This window comes from Dreissena polymorpha, unplaced genomic scaffold (assembly GCF_020536995.1).
Source record: "Dreissena polymorpha isolate Duluth1 unplaced genomic scaffold, UMN_Dpol_1.0 chrUn005, whole genome shotgun sequence".
Lineage (NCBI taxonomy): Eukaryota > Metazoa > Mollusca > Bivalvia > Myida > Dreissenidae > Dreissena > Dreissena polymorpha.
The window spans coordinates 202,796-220,976 of record NW_026273319.1 but is presented as its reverse complement, the minus strand read 5'-3'; the positions used below and the strand labels follow the sequence as shown (position 1 = coordinate 220,976).

Here is an 18,181-nt window from a genome sequence, read left to right as displayed (position 1 = left end):
CTATCTTATTTCAAATAAAATATATTATTACTCAAAACCTTATTTTTGATTTTTCCAAAAGTGTGAAAAGTGCACTTATCACGTTCTGGCCCTTACCCCTCGAAATGGACCTAAACACAAAACTTAACCAAAATTGTCAATTTTCTAAGTATAAAAAGGGCACATAATTCTGTCAAAATGCATGCCAGAGTTATCTAACTTTGCCTGCCCAGTCCCCTCATGATAGTAAGTAAGTGTACCAAGTTTGAATGCAATAGCATCGATACTTACTTAGAAAAGTGGAACTAAACGCAAAACTTAACCAAAATTTTCAATTTTTTAAGTATAAAAAGGGCACATAATTCTGTCAAAATGCACGCCAGAGTTATCTAACTTTGCCTGCCCAGTCCCCTCATGATAGTAAGTAAGTGTACCAAGTTTGAATGCAATAGCATTGATACTTTCTGAGAAAAGTGGACCTAAACGCAAAACTTAACCGGACGCCGACGCCAACGCCAACGCAGACGCCAAGGTGATGACAATAGCTCATAATTTTTTTTCAAAAAATAGATGAGCTAAAAAATTGTGTAATTATAATATTTTATAGTGGAAAAACAGACAAAGGGACATAGGATACTTTGTCCAAAATTCGTCTCAGCTAAACTGCCTTTCTTAATAAGAATCAACCAATAATGGTCATTCAACTGTAAGTTTTATTGAAAACCACCCTGCATTTAAAAAGTATTTGAAAATATACATTTTTGGGACAATAAATTATATTGTAAACAAACACACAAAGGGTGATCATTCTACTGAAAATGTTCACACACAATTTATATTCTCTACATATTTAAGCCAATCAACTGTGAAAGTTTGAACATAATCCATAATAGTTAAAAGGAGTTCAACTCACATGCTTTAGAACATACTGGTAAGACTGTTAACCCTTTGCATGCTGGGAAATTTGTCGTCTGCTAAAATGTTGTCTGCTGAATTTCTAAAATTAGCATTTCCTTTGATTTTTTTCAAAGAATACTATCAGAATAGCAAACAGTTTGGATCCTGATGAGACGCCACGTTCTGTGGTGTCTCATCTGGATCCAAACTGTTTGCATAGGCCTTCAAAATTCTGTCGGCACTGAAAGAGTTAACATACAGGCGGACGCAAAGTGCAATACTCAATTCCTCCCACACTATTATGGGAATAAAAATATCAAACATTTGGTGCATGTAATACTACAGCTAAATGTTACTGTTTTCTGTTGGGAACAAAAATATAAAAGTTGTCATGAAGTTTGTCAAATCTAAAAGCAATGCATAATACAATTTATGAGAAATAAACATGATAAATGCATTAAATAAATACAAAATTACATAGCACTCATATACTTAAAATGTTTTGTCCTTCATAAGTGTATTATTATATATGTATTATTTCAAAATTGCTTAGTGATGAAGACATTTTTTAAAAATATATATGATTATACAAGTAAAATCAAAATATGCATAAATGAATCAAAACAATTTACATATAACAAAATTTTCTTTCAACAACAATACTGGTGTAAAATGTAAAGTGGTTCTTCTTCATGCAAAAAAGATCATAACATAAATGAAAACAGATCTACACACATATGTATAAGGACAGCACCCTGAATAAAAAATTAAGGGAAGTAACACTTTTTAACAAACATTTAAAAACCTGGCAGATATTTAAGCACATAAAAGAAACATGTTCTTTTAACTTCTCAGCAATGGTTCATAATTCTTCATTGACAAAAAAACACATTTTTAGTGCCAATGCTGAAAACAATTTTATCTTAAATACTTCAAATCCCATAACTAAGATACTCATCATTGTTTACAGGAAACTGATGTTATTTTTTATTCTTAGTATGCTTGAAAGTTCATTATTTGAAACACTTACACACTGCATTGTCATGAACCATATTTTCTTAATTTATGAAGAATCAACTGATATTTTTATCAATTCTACAATGCAAAATCTGCTCTTATGCAAAACATAATGCTGACACAACTGATGCTCGAATGGTCATTGTCAGCTCAGGTACTACTTAAAGTAACCAGGTGTACTCTTAAATATACTACAATGTACCCAGAGTAAGAAAATATGCTAAAACGTATCCGGACAACATAAGAATGTAACCTGGGTACTTTTAAGTAGTACCCAATACGACAATGACCAATCAACACAACTGACCAGTCTAAGTTTTCTCAATTGAAAAACTGATCATCCGTTTTACACAGCACAGTGCTTTTTCCACTCTCAGTCCTTAAAGATCATCAACAGTTTGTTTTTCGCTGTTAAATAACTAATAATGATGAGGGTCAAGGGCAAAACTGTTGTATCTGATACATGTAGTAAATATCAATTAGATACAACACTTTAGCGGTAAACCCTATTTTTTCCGTCTACTTCCCATCCATCGTATGGTCTATCGTCTGTTCGTTGTTCGACCCGTCCAGTTCCGTTTCAAGCATTTTGTCTTTCTCATCGCCCTTACACTGCAGACACAGGGGCTTGTTGTAACCTGTAGAGTAATTCAATGTTAAGATGCAAATTAAGACAACGCAACAAAGATATAATGCATATTAACAACAATTCACTCAATAGGTTAAGTTCTCTTTAAAAAAAAAATCAACAAGAGCTGTCTCCATAGGATGACATATGCCCCCAATAAACGCTTTGATAGAAGTTATTGAAATGCACTAAGTGACCCCGTGACCTAGTTTTTGACCCGGCATGACCCATATTCGAACTTGACCTAATTATTGTCTAGATACAACTTCTGACCAAGTTTGGTAAAGATCGGATGAAAACTATTTGAATTAGAGAGCGGACACGAAAAATGTGACAGACAGACTGACAGACTTACAGTGCGAAAACTATATACCCCCTTTTCTTCGAAAGGGGGCATAAAAAAAAATCATTAAGTTCAATACCAATAATTAAACTTCAAACTTTATTGAATTTAGCATTTAGCCTAAAATGTTTTTATCTAAAATCAGAAATTTTCATATACAAAATTAACATGCTCATAGGTATTGAAAAATACTTCACAAAATTATGTAAAAATGAGAGAGTCACCGGCCACTTTTAACACATGAATGATGTGTGAATATTTGATTTAAATTGGGCAATTGCTTTACATACCGTAGTCAATGCATGTGTGCCCAATGCATTGGCAGCATCCCTCGTGGTGGGTCCAGCGGTACCTTGACGCACCCATCGAGCGGCATGACATCTTGCACATGTGCGCCGACATGCACTTAGACATAAATGCCACCGTGCAGTTGACGCGCGAGTGATGCTTATCGTGAATTGAGTCTGAAATGACATATAAATCTAATTGAGCTCCGCTATTTTAAAGTTGTAAGGACCGTCAGAAACTGGACAAACTTTGTACAGAACCTCTATCTGATGTTTCATACACAATATCTAATCTCTGTGACTAGAGGTTTTAAGCATTTCTGTTATTTTAATTTACTACCCAAATATATTTAAATCAGGTTACCCATGGGGCCTAGCTAGTTGTGCCCCCAAAGGCATGATTTTAACAATCTTTGTAGAGGAATACCAGACAATCTAACAAATCTGTGAGCATTAATGTCCCACAAAATATAAAGTGGGTTTTAAAGTGTGTTATCCATCATTTGCTATACATTTACTTGCCTCAATTTTCAAGGTTTTTAGTTATTTGCAAATCTAAATGTCTCAAGATTATAACACTCAAATGGTATTTAAATTTGAAAGTTGTTTCACTGCGTAGTGTGTTTTTGTTACCATTATGGGACCCCGGGCAGAGTCACTTTGGATTGGGAAAAATTGTAGCGTTTTGACCAATATTTGGAAATTTGTGTTGTAGGCATTTCACTAATAAATGCTTTAAAATTGAGAATAAAAGTATTTTCAATATTACATTTACTAAGGTGAAACTTCTTGAGCTGGATTAGAGATGAACCAAATGTTGAGATCTAAAAAAAATAAAATAAACAAGAGCACTGCCTTGCGATGCAGACCGCTCATCTTTTTTTTTAAGGTGTAGGGACCAATCTCAATTTCAATCACAAAGGAGGGAGGGGTGGAGGGGAGAGGGGTGTTTAGTGTGGGGGTGTGGTCATTTATTACATTATCTTCCAAAAATGCCAAAAAATAATTATATATTTTTTTTAGTGGGGGGGGGGGTGATTCTTCGTTGGGATGGTTGGACGGTATTTCAAAAATAAAATAATAAAAATATTTGTGTTTTTTAACCATATTTGAAAAAAACAAGAGATGTGTTTGTCAGAAACACGATGCCCCCTATTGCGCCGCTTTTAAAAATTGTATTGTTTGTTTTTTTCACCTTTGACCTTGAGCATGACCTTGACCTTGAACTACCACCACTCAAAATGTGCAGCTTTATGAGAAGGCCGCTTTGAAATATTATTTTTTTGACCTTTAACCTTGAAGGATGACCTTGAACTTCCACCACAATGTCCCCCTATATGACGTTTGACCTTGTAAGATGACCTTGACATTGACCCTTCACCACTCAAATTGTGCAGCTCATAGAGATACACATGCATTTCAAATATAAAATTGCTAGCTTCAATATTGCAGAAGTGACATTACATGAGCAATTTTGACCCATATATTTGACCTTGAAGGATGAACTTGACCTTTTACCACTAAAAATGTGCAGCTCCATGAGATACACATGCATGCCAAATATCAAGTTGCTATCTTCAATATTACAAAAGTATTCATAAAATTAGCGATTTGGGCCACATATTTTTGACCTCTGACCTTGAAGGATGACCTTGACCTTTCACCACTCAAAATGTGCAGCTCCATGAGATACACATGCATGCCAAATATCAAGTTGCTATCTTCAATATTGCAAAAGTACTCATAAAATGAGCGATTTTGGCCACATATATTTGACATCTGACCTTGAGGATGACCTTGACCTTGACCTTTCACCACTCAAATTGTGCGGCTCCATGAGATACACATGCATGTCAAATATCAAGTTGCTATCTTGAATATTGAAATACTGCAAAAGTGTACATTAAATGAGCGATTTTGACCCATATATTTGACCTTTGACCTTGAAGGATGACCTTGACCTTTCACCACTCAAAATGTGCAGCTCCATGAGATACATATGCATGCCAAATATCAAGTTCCTATCTTCAACATTGCAAAAGTTATTGCAAATGTTAAAGTTGGCGCAAACCAACCAACCAAACAACAGACCAACCAACCAACAGACCAACCAACAGACCAACAGACAGGGCAAAAACAATATGTCCCCCACTACTATAGTGGGGGACATAAAAAGGGCACATAATTCTGTCAAAATGCCAGTCAGAGTTACATAACTTTGCCTGCACAGTCCCCTTATGATAGTTAGTAAGTGTTGCAAGTATGAAAGCAATAGCTTTGATACTTAAGAAATAAAATGGACCTAAACACAAAACTTAACCAAAATTTTCAATTTTCTAAGTATAAAAAGGGCACATAATTCTGTCAAAATGCAAGCCAGAATTATCTTACTTTGTCCGCCCAGTCCCCTCATGATAGTAAGTAAGTGTACCAAGTTTGAATGCAATAGCATTGATACTTTATGAGAAAAGTGTACCTAAACGCAAAACTTAACCTGACGCCGACGCCGATGCCAAGGTAATGACCATAGCTCTTTTTTTTTTTTTCAAATCCGCAATTGGTCATTTCCGAATGTCATTTGTGACATTTTCTTTTGTTGTCGGTTATCCAAGATATTTGTGCCAATTTAAGTTTAAAGAGACATAATGGTTTTCACACTTGTATTTTGGGGACCTTATAATTCAATTGTTACTATTAGGAGACCGATTGCGTTGTGAATTGCAAATATTGTCAAACAACATTGATGGGAATTAGCGAGCGGGAACCCACAAGTGCGCCCCTGTATCATTCTTATCGACATTTATCTGTAACACTTTTATGCTCCAGTGCACATTAACCTCAAGTCTTGCTATCAACACATATAAGCAGATTATGCTTCGTTATTACTCTGGTTGTTTTAATAAAAGTTTTATTATAATGACGGTCAGTTTTCCCCCAAAATTTGAAATCCACGAAATTACGTGTCAATTAATTAGTTGTTTTTTATTAAACCACAAAATTTCATACCGACGAATTTCTATTCATTTACAGTATGTATTTCTTTTGACCTTGCAGTCAAGGATAACCCATGAAAGTGCAAGCACTTATTTCCAATGGGGTCCTTTGGTTTTGCTGAAGAGACAGCAAGCAGAAGAGGCAGTATTGAGACACAAGGAATCCGGGTGCAATACCCTAGCTCTTTGCGAATAGATCCCTTGGTTCTTTTACGTGCTCAGTGTATGGCACCGATACACGTGAGAATTACCTGGGTTTCGTACCAGTACATCTCAAGTTGGGTGGGAAACACTTAAAGCATTTCTGAAATTTCCAGTGCCCCGGCCAGGAATGTAACCGGTGACCTCTGGAATGGTAGACCAGTGTGTTACCACTTGACTACCGCACCACCCAGCGTGTTTTTTTTACCATTTTGGGAATGGGGCAGGGTGCCTATGGATTGGGAAAAATCGCGTTGTTTTGGCCAAAATTTGGAAATTTTTGTAGGTGTTTTGCTAATAAATGCTTCAAAATTGAGAATAAAAGTATTTCTTGTGGGTCTGTCTGTCCTTCCGTCCGTCCGTCTGTCTGTCTGTCTGTCCATCCGTCCGTCCTGGCCACTTTCTCCTCCTACACTATTAGCACTAGAACCTTGAAACTTACACACATGGTAGCTATGAGCATATGTGCCACTCTGCACGATTTGGAATTTTGATCTAACTCCTGGGTCAAAAGTTATGGGGGTTGGGGTGGGGCTGGGTCAGAGATTTTCACTTTTTTTTAGGTTATTTTACATAAACTTCTTCATTTCTACACCGATTTACTTCAAATTGATACTGAACCTCTCTTATGACAATTCAGTCAATCTCAACTATGCATGGCCCCATTACCAACCTTGGGGCGCCCCGCACACATAGACCACACCCACCCAAAATTGACTTTTACTATAATTTCTTCATTTCTACACTGATTCACTTCAAAATGATACTGAACCTCTCTTATGACAATACGGTCAATCTCAACTATGCATGGCCCCATTACCAACCCTGGGGCGCCCCGCCCACATAGACTACACCCACCCAAAATTGCCTTTTACTATAATGTCTTCATTTCTACACCGATTTACTTCAAATTGAAACTGAAGTTCTCTAATGACAATAGGGTCAATCTCAACTATATATGGCCCCATTACCAACCCTGGGGCGCCCCACCCGCATAGGCCACACCCACCCGAAATTCACTTCAAATTGATACTGAACTTCTCTAATGACAATACAGTCAATCTCAACTATGCATGGCCCCATTACCAACCCTGGGGCACCCCGACCACATAGGCCACACCCACCCAAAATTGCCTATTACTATAACTTCTTCATTTCTACAACGATTCACTTATAATTGATACTGAACTTCTCTTGTGACAATACGGTCAATCTCAACTATGCATGGCCCCATTACCAACCCTGGGTCGCCCCTGGGTCTAACATGCGGCATGGGTATACGCGTTGGCCTCTGCCATGCCATTTCTAGTCAATATTACATTTACTGGTGTAACTTGTTGAGCTGGATTGGAGATGGAGATCTAAAAAAAAACAATTTAAAAAAAAAAATCGGAGAGAGAGGGGGGCACCTTAAATTGTGATTTTTTAATGTCCCATTTGGGGCTCAAGAGCAGTTTATACACTAGACGGTAAAGACAACTTAAGATTTTTTGAAGAAATTTCACTACTTTATATTCCCTTAACACTGTCATCCCCAATTTTTTATTACGCCAAAACTATATAGCATAATCAATGCATTTTGGTTTACACAGTCAATACAAATACAGTTATTATTTGCTTTATAATGAAAACATGAACAACAGGACCCCAACTTAGTGGACTAATAACATGTTGCTCACTTGGAACCATGAATTGATTTTAAAAGATATTCACAGTTTTTGTGTTGGGGGTAAAATAATAATATAAAGGGAAAAAATTTAAAACAAAAGAACAAGGCGCAAAACAAAAGAATCATGTTTCAGATCTTTCCCAGCCCTGGGAAAATGTACAGAACATGTAGGAGGCAATTATTACTTAAAATACAGTAAAGTATTTCTCTTTGCCGATGTAAAAATGTAATTGGCACTAAATTTTGTTCATGATTAATTTAAATACGCAATCTGTCATAAATAATGGAATATCTCTTTTGTTCCATCTTGCAAGCCCAATTTGCCAATTCAAACCCTGCTAAACCACATAAACAGATTGCATCTGGCCGACAGACCATAAAATACAGGTTGAAAGATTTCTGTAACTTCACACTGGGAACACCTGTTCAGATTGTCTTTGATGATGTAAATTTCAACTCATAAACACTGCCGTTCAACTCATTTAAACCAATAGTTTACAGCAGACACAAGACAGTACACCTTTACAAACAGCCTGATGCAATCCAGAGAAACAATTCCCAATTTTATTACATTCTTCTCATAAATGAAACCTCCTACTGTAATCTGTTGTAGAAAAGATTATTCAGAGACAAAACAAGTTTGTTTATTTCAACCCAGCCTGATAATGCAACTAATTTCAGTGGGGATTTTTTCATTTAAAATCGGGTCATAAAATATGCCCCATTCCAAATGGAAAAAGTATATATTTTTCCCAAATGGGACCTAAAATTTTCGATTGGAAGGTTTTCAAAAAAAAAAACATTAATTTTTTTTTAGATCTCAATATTTATTTTGTTCCTCTCCCATCAATATAAGTTCAACCTTAGTAAATATATGAAAACACATGTATGCTCAATTTTGAAGCAATTGTTTATAGCAAACAACAGCATCACTAATTTCCCAATTTTAGTAAAAATGCCGCAAATTTTCCCAATCCAAAGGGACCAGGCCCCATTCCCAAAATGGTGAAAAAACAACACTGGATTCTTCTGAAGCAAAACAACCAAATGTTAAAAAAATCCTAACCCGTAGAATAACTATTGATGGAAACATTTTCATATTAAAATCTAAATAAACTTTGATTTGGGAAAATGGGGCTTAATGCATGTGATTAAAGTGTGGTCCCAGATTAGCCTGTGCAGTCTGATATTTTTGCCTAAGGCCACAACAAATTGATTAAATGTTCGATTGATTCGCCGCACCTAAAAATCTTAAAACTAAATAAAAATATTTGTATTTGTATTTTGCGCTAGTAGCAAAAAATTGGCTGCGCATCTATTTATTAAATGAATTAGTTTTATTTAGCCTACGTATTTTACGACATAGAGTGTTATAACGCTTTGCGTTATTAGATTGGTTTATGGTAAAAACAAATGGCAGCGTTCGTCTGTCTTGTCATGTCAGCAAAAGACACAAATGGAAATGATAATTTTCAACCGGAGCAATTAGTCATTGCATCACAGATGATTTGAGTTATTTTATCATTTCAACCGTATCTACATCAGGATGTGAAATGTCGCCGGTATGTGTTCGATTGGTAAAAATCTGCAATAAACTTGTTGGTATTGATTAAGTTAAAATATTAAAAATTAACATGCAAAGGAGTGTTGCCGTTGAACTGGACAAACACATGTCGAGTATAATATAAATTGTACGAGCCACCTATCTCAGTGCTCAGGCTGCTGCCAGACATTATCGCCATTGGCAATTATTTAATTCAACTGGCTATTATTTCTTAAAATTGTCTAGAAAAAATGGTGATTATTTTATCCGCCTATATCAAAAATAAATTTGCCTCTACAAGTTTTCCGGCAAATGCAAAACGCCTGTAAATCGGGCCTTCAAGCAGGAAAAGTTGATAACGTGATTACCTGTGTACACACTGGACCCTGTGTAGTCATACACGCGCCAATTAACTTCTGCGACTTCGTGGCCTAAAGCGTTTTTCTGAATCAGTGTCCGACAGAAGTGATGTATTTCGGGAAAAAACGTCTTTAATCTCCCATTGCTTTACCAATTATCGGTAACTGTTAGATTTTCGTTATTTTCTAGCCCATTATTATTTAAGCGTCATTATTGAAAATCGCCGCGAATATTGTCGGCTGGTTTAGTCCGGAGGTTTAGTTTTTCACGCCTTTTTTTCTGCAATTAGATTACGTTGAGCATTTCTTGATTAAATAATTATTAAATCGCCATCAACTAATAATTCCCTTCGTTACTGCTATCTGTCGTCTGCTTCAACATTTCTTGAGGTGTGATACTGATTTCATTTTTTTTGTAATTACTTACGTTGCTCAAATGATACTGTTTAATTGCTTTAAAGTCAGCGGGCGCTAATTGTCGTCTGTTTTAATGTAAAGAAGCCTTTTTTGTTATTTTTCTTTAATTATTATATCATTAAAAACATTCGACTCTTCTCAATGATTAATAGTATAAAATATTGAGTTTTAAAATGTTGCAATTATTCACGTTTTTGCTACTTTCTGAAAACCATACCATTCTACGCATGTTGCAAATGCCCGCCATCTCGCAATTTTGAAGTATGTATTTTTATATCTTTGAGTAAAGTAAATCACTGCAATATCACATTTTAAAACAATATTTCAACATATATTGATTGTGTATTCGCAAGGTTACTGGTTTTTATTTTTTGCAGTCAAACGATATGCATATTTTATTTTATGTGCAAAATAGTTATCTTGACGTGTTTTCGGACAGTCGTTTTCGAATACGGTTACGGTTTGTCGATTTTAATTTACTTTCGGCATTCTTTATAACACTTTTATAGAATGATGAATACATTATGCTGTGTTACGGATGGTCTGGTTGACAATATTTCGTATTGTACTTACCAGAACTTGCACCTTGACAGACTTAAAAAATTGAACAATTTGAAAGGGCAGTTTTCTTATTTTATTAATAGTACTTTTGTTTTAAAGTATATGTGTATGTAACTGTAGCTGATGTTTGGTTTGTTAAAGGGATCTTTTCACGGTTTGGTAAGTTGACAAAATTGAAAAAAGTTGTTTCAGATTCGCAAATTTTCGGTTTAGTCATGATATTTGTGAGGAAATAGTATTACTGAACATTTACCATGGTCTAATATAGCCATTTTATGCATATTTTGACGATTAAAAAACCTAAAAATAATAAAGCGTTGTAACGCTAAACCATTGACTAATTTGGAGAGTTCTGTTGATGACGTTTAAATTTGTGAAACTGCAAAGATTGCTTACATAACGTATAAATTACGCATCTCATGTATACTTGGCATGATAGCTCAGTTGGCTAATGCGTTTTTACTTCAGGCTTCCGGGGGTCACTGGTTCGAGCCCTGCTGCAGGCTACTTTTTTTTCTTTTATAAATTTTCATTTTGGTTTTTTACTGGAGTTTTTAAAATGTAGTGTTTACATTAAGCAATATAAATCATTTAATGACAAACTTCAAAACATGCCAAAATCTGTGAAAAGGCCCCTTTAAGTCACACCCACAACCTTGATTGTATTCTTTATTGTAAAGTCATGATAATATTTTATAAGAAAATGACACATTGACACTGATATTATGATTTTTTTTTGTTGTTACTATAACTTAAATCCAATAGATATACATTTGATAAAACATTGATAACGTTGTTTTTTCTTTTTGTCTTCAGTACCATTTTGCGGAAAAGTCCGCAGCAGTTTTGGCTATTATTTTCTAAACGAAAAAAAAATGGCTATTATTTTCTGAAGGCCAGAGTGAGCACTGCTATCTACTAGTTCAAATTGTTGATGGCTAAGTGCAAGGTGTACATTATGCCCCTAAAACATGAATTAAACATAAGTAAGAAAGTGAAGAAACTTTCTGGAACTTAACAACTTTACTGGCATTTGATTGACTTTTTTTATATTAAAATACAAAACTTTAACTACCCATTTCTTATTTTTCTTTCATTAGGATGTTTTTTTTTTACTTTACAAAACTTAAACTTCTCATTTCTAATTTTAACAGTGCTAAAATAACAAAAGTAATGCATTGAGTATTGTATAATACCATAACCTATGATATTTAGAACTAATACAAATTCGAGATATTTCGTATCAGTGTTCCTATAGTCCAAATTGAAAATTGTAAAAAAAGCTGTTTCCCAAAAATTAACTATTTTTTCTTTTAAAGGTCTCGCCAAGATTTCCAAAAAATAAGTCAAATTTTTTAAATAAACTCAATTGGTTTATTGAGTTTATCATACAGCAGTTTAATGCCCTAGCACTTTATAATATACATTTTAGAAAGCAGTTAAACATGCACTTATTAACAATTGGTATTCTGTTATCTATAATAATAATAATAATGATTCAATATTCCCAATTTCATGATTTATCGCACACTATCCCCAATCAAAAGGGCACAGGCTGTAAAAGATGACACGAAGAAAAATCATTGCTTATGCTTGATATTTATTGTATTATTTATTGTGTCATGTTATTAAACCATCATTGACAGACAACTGAGCTTCTTATATAACTTTGATAATGAAAACTACATGTACCATGTTAAATTTAAGTAATCACTACCTGGTGTGAGTAAGCAGAACAGCTATTAGAGACATTTTTTATTTATTTTTACAAACATTTGATATGGGCTTAAACTCAATTATTACTTCTAAATGATCTTGTACTGGTATTTTGCAGATATCATGCATTTATTTGGCAAAATATATCAATTTACATAGACAATATATGTATTTTTTAATTTTTGCTTTTCGCTCACCTGTGTTTTAACAAAAAAATACCCGGTAGAATAAAAATAAATTTATTTTTATTTCGCTCGCTAGCTCCATTTTTGGGAAGCAAAAATCCGTAGAACAAATCATCAATTTTTTTGTGGCCTTATAGGGAGAAGTACCAGTACTGCACAAAATGACAAAAATTAGGGCAAAACCCCTGAAATTGGACAAATAAACGTTGTGAAATCTTCAGATTGAGAATTATGGGTCCCTTTAAATTGCAATTGCATAAACCCACCTACAAATTCTTGTACATGCCTTTCTGCTGAAATGCTCAGTTTCAGTGCTTGTTTTATTCGTTCACTTTGAGATAATGCACTTGTGTAACAAATTTTACAGTACTTTCCTTACTTTTGGTTTGTTATTGAGATGAAAATTTTGTAATTTTTCATAAATCAGTTAAGTGTTTTTTACAGGTACTTTAAACCAAGGAAAAGCTATAGTTTATTGACTAATAAACCATTACAAATAAAATACTTTTAAAAAATATATACAAGGTTCAATTATTAGTCAATGAGGCGAGTGTGTAATAAACACTGATGATGGAAGAGAATGGACTATGGGTTGTTGATTGTGACGACCAGGATTTGCATTTAGGGAATTTCTGGAATAATTTTAGGGTAAGGTGGCACAGTCTTTTCAAAAGCAAAATTTAATGAAAAAATGGGAATTTTTTAGGGCATTTGTACTTATTATAACCTTATATATTATAATATTTAAAATAAGTATTACTAAGTTCATTTAAAACATCCAAGCACGTTTCTTGAGAATTTGACATTTTTCACTTGAATTCTTCTATCTTTGCCATTTTTTGGTAGGAATCACATTTTACATAACCACCTTTTCACTAGGTAAAAAGGGCTGAATTTCAAGCAATGGCTTAAAAAATGCATGCAGTAACGCTTTGACAATCAGGTAATGATCATTCAATAACATTATATAACGGGTTCAATTCTCTCAAGACCCCAAGTACTAGTTCTTCCCAGAAAAAATTCATATCAAAGCATTTTAGGCTCAAATAAATATTTTTATTAAACGCATGTCCCTGACAGGACTTGATTAATCATGCTATTCTGCGTGTATATAGTATGGAACACCTCGTCTGTCACCTGTTGACTAGTGATATATCAGCTGTTTCATTAAAATGATGTGGGTTTAAATCATATGATATGTGCTTATAATAGTATGCTGTATGTTTGCCATGGTATGCTGTGTGTTTGCTATGGTATGCTGTGTGTTTGCTATGGTATGCTGTGTGTTTGTGATGGTATGTTGTGTGTTTGTTATGGTATGCTGTGTGTTTGTTATGGTATGCTGTGCATTTGTGATGATATGCTGTGTGTTTGTGATGATATGCTGTGCGTGTGTGATGATATGCTGTGCATTTGTGATGATATGCTGTGTGTTTGTGATATGCTGTGCATTTGTGATGATATGCTGTGTGTTTGTGATGATATGCTGTTTGTTTGTGATGACATGCTGTGCGTTTGTGATGATATTATGTGTGTTTGTGATGATATGCTGTGTGTTTGTGATAATATTCTGTGCGTTTGTGATGATATGCTGTGTGTTTGTGATAATATGCTGTGTGCTTGATATGCTGTGTGTTTGTGATGATATGCTGTGTGTTTGTGATGATATGCTGTGTGTTTGTGATGGTATGCTGTGTGTTTGTGATGATATGCTGCATGTTTGTGATGGTATGATGTGTGTTTGTGATGGTATGCTGTGTGTTTGTGATGGTATGCTGTGTGTTTGTGATGATATGCTGCGTGTTTGTGATGGTATGATGTGTGTTTGTGATGGTATGCTGTGTGTTTCTGATGGTATGCCATGTGTTTGTCATGGTTTGCTGTGTGTTTGTCATGGTATTCTGTGTGTTTGTCATGGTATGCTGTGTGTTTGTTATACTATCCTGCGGGTTTATCTAACATGTACAGCAAACATACCATCACAAACACGCAGCATACTATGAAAAGCACACAGCATACTTTAATGAGCACCTATCATATGATTTAAACCCACATCATTTCAATGAAACAGCCGATATATCAAAAGATCAGGAGATTGATGAGGCGTTCCACAACAAAGACCTTCATTGTGACCTTCTGAATCTTTAATAATTAAACCTGAAAAATAACAACTTGCCTTCTTTAATGTTTTCCTTGTTTGCATGTCTTGTGTAAAGCGACTCAAAATAGACTGGGTAACTGTGAACAGTCCAGCGCAACTGTGAGTCTTCTTCCTCTGTCAAAAGACTAAACAGTTCGGGCAGGGGTTCAGTCAACTCCTCGATAGTGTTGGTGTTGCCAATAGTATCCTCAGGCTTGGGTGTTGGGCACATTTCTGAAAGTAACAGTTATGGTATCATTGTGAGGACCACGTGAATTCGGATCCTATAAAGTTTTGACCATTGTTACTGGTAACTGAAAAGTATATCAGCCCGTTTTTAAAAGATTTTATGGGAAGATGACCAGTCCTTTCAAGACCGAATTCAACAGCAAACAGGTAAAATGTTGTTAGATCATTATAGTAAAATATACTTTTGGAACATGTAATACTATATAAAATAAACAACAAGGAACAAAATTGTCACAAAACCAGGTTTTCATTGTGAAAAAAAATCTGATAAAGGGAGACAACTCAAACTGAACTTTTGAAATGAACAAACAAAATTAACCCCCTTTGTAAGTTTGTTTTAAAATAAATCTATTTTTAGTTGTGGCGACCTTGACATTGGAGATATTGACGTGATTCTTTCGTGCGACACACCGTCCCATGATGGTGAACAAATGTGCCAAATGATTTTAAAATCTCATAATGAATGACATAGTTATAGCCCAGACAAGCTCATTTATGGCTATTTTTTACCTTTGAACTCAAAGTGTGACCTTGACCTTGGAGATATTGACGTAATTTTTTCGCGCGACACACCGTCTAATGATGGTTAACAAATGTGCCAAATGATTTTAAAATCTCACAATGAACGACAAAGTTATGGCCCGGACAAGCTTGTTCCGCCCGCCTGCCAGCCAGCCAGCCCGCCCGCATTCGCCAATCTAATAACCAGTTTTTTCCTTCGGAAAACCTGGTTAAAAACTCAATTTTTGTAATGTATTTATTAAATGCATCTAAAAAGGTAACATATTCAAAAAATGTTTTATGAGAATATCAACTATCTTTGCTATTTTTTGTGTCCAATTTTGGTCTTCTTTAAAAAGAAAATCCAAAAGGATTAATATGGTTTTAATTGTGTGAAGATATACACATATTTCATATTAAAATCTAAATAAAGTTTGATTTGGGAAAATGCGGCTTAATTCCTTAATGCCTGTGATTAAAGTGTGGTCCCAGATTAGCCTTTGCAGTCTGATTATTTTGCCTAATTGGGAGAAGTATCAGTACTGCACAAAATGACAAAAATAAGGGCAAAACCCCTGAAATTGGACAAATAAACGTTGTGAAATCTTCAGATTGAGAATAATGGGTCTCTTAAATTGCTTGTTACTGAATTGCATAAACCCATCTACAAATTCTTGTTACATGGCTTTATGCTGAAATGTTCAGTTTCAGTGCTTATTTTTTTGTTCAGTTTAAGATAATGCACTTTTGGAACAAATTTTACGCTACTTTTCTTCCTTGAAGGAAGGGTGTTGCACCTTTAGGCACATGCATTAAGCCCAGATTTTTCAAAGCGAGCGTCAATTATTGTTAAAACTTAACACTTACCCACACAAGAACAGCACTCGGAGTAGAGTTGCGCGAGACAGAGCTGACAGTTATGGCAGCAAGAGCAGTTCTTCTTATCACTCATGTCACAGTCGCAGGCCTGGATCAGCTGGCAGCGGCTCACTGGACTAGCGCAGATTTGCTCATTGCAGGCCTCCACCATGACATACAGACAGGCAACACTCAATACCAAAGTGATCAGTGTGTATGGTATCCTCATCTTTACTTCTTGTACTGAAAATAAATCCATAGTGACATACAAATATGCAACACTCTATACCAAAGTGACGAGTTCATGTAATATTCTTATCTTCAGTTTTTGTACTGAAAATAAATCCACTACTATCCATAGTAAATTTAGAGTGTTTTTTTAACTACTTTAGGAAAAGATCAAAAATGGATATAGAAATAGTCTGGTTCATCGAAAATAAGCAAATTATTCTGACTACCTGTTCGCTTTGTGTACCCCTATCTAGACTCCCATCTGTGTTTTCACATGGAATGTAATGCTAAGGAATAATATATTTCTCAAGAATTGTCGTTCATTGGGTACCATCTTGCAATGTAATCCCAAACACGCCATACTTTTGCCATGTTACTTTAAATTTCCAGATTGAGACTTTACCATAACTTTTGTAAAACACATTCAAGAATAGTTTGGTAAAATTCTTTCTTTTCAGCTCCTCATCACAAATTCAAGCTACAGAAAAGATAATATGATTGAAATTAGTCGGAAACACTTCATTTATTATATATTGTTTATATGTTAATATTAAAATCATTATTTTTGTACATAATGTATTGTTTAATATAATGTTATTTAGTGTAATGCAACCTTACGTGTTTAATTCCAATTAAAACAATAATAAACGCTAAAAGAATAAAAAATAATTGACAAAATATCACATTACAAAGCGGAATGTGTCGTTTTCTTGTTTGATATCTATTAATTCAACCAAACTAGACATACAAAAATCTTTAATTCATATAAACATACCTTTAATCATACTCGCTGACTTTCTATTGTTGTTGTTTTACAAGTTCACTAAGTTCATACAGCGCTACCTGCAGGGATTAACAGGTAAATCTTATCAAAGGACTGACTGCAACATTTCCCAACCACTCGTGTTGCAGTAGTCTCCCATGATACTAGTAACCGCTATCGGCACTCTGGATCAGCAGACGATTTATTTCATAATCAAGCCTATCTTACGGAGGAATCCGAGATAGCCGATGTATCACGATTGGCGCTATCGGTATAATAATAAATATGAGATATATCTTGTTGTATAGATCTATGTTTCGTGAACTACCCGTGCAATGACTGTTCGTATATAAAGTGTTGGAATTTGTTTGAATACAGATCAATGTCTAACAATTACAATATAGTGAACAAACCATGTTGCACAATATCGTTTATTCTTCCTAATAACGTACATGTAAGTATGTTAATTTTAGCATGTTTTAAAAAATGATCAACGGCTATCTAGCTATCTATCGATCTATCTATATATACCGCTAGTCGCCAACAATTAGCACTACAAGCAGGCGCGTGTCAGTGCTAGAAAATTAATTGAGCCGGGTCGGAGGAATGACGTAAGGAGGCATTGGTACAGCAACCAGTCCGTG

General features: G+C 34.8%; 1 protein-coding gene across 1 annotated transcript; it reads right to left on the bottom strand.

Moving 5' to 3' along the window:
- Positions 1-18: 18 nt before the first annotated feature.
- On the bottom strand, positions 19-17,708 carry LOC127863343 (twisted gastrulation protein homolog 1-B-like). Its single transcript, XM_052402770.1, has 5 exons — positions 17,550-17,708; positions 16,553-16,786; positions 14,972-15,169; positions 3,155-3,328; positions 19-2,531 (listed from the first exon to the last, which is right to left on the bottom strand). Exons 1-5 carry the CDS (start codon positions 17,557-17,559, stop codon positions 2,413-2,415), a joined length of 735 nt encoding a protein of 244 aa, XP_052258730.1. The 5' UTR covers positions 17,560-17,708; the 3' UTR covers positions 19-2,412.
- Between the last annotated feature and the right edge of the window lie 473 nt (positions 17,709-18,181).

Coding starts and splice junctions, on each gene's coding strand:
- LOC127863343 (XM_052402770.1), bottom strand. Junction 15,170..16,552: donor CGAGTGCTGTTCTTGTGTGG/GTAAGTGTTAAG, acceptor TGTTACTTTCAG/AAATGTGCCCAACACCCAAG. Junction 2,532..3,154: donor GCACACATGCATTGACTACG/GTATGTAAAGCA, acceptor ATTACTCTACAG/GTTACAACAAGCCCCTGTGT.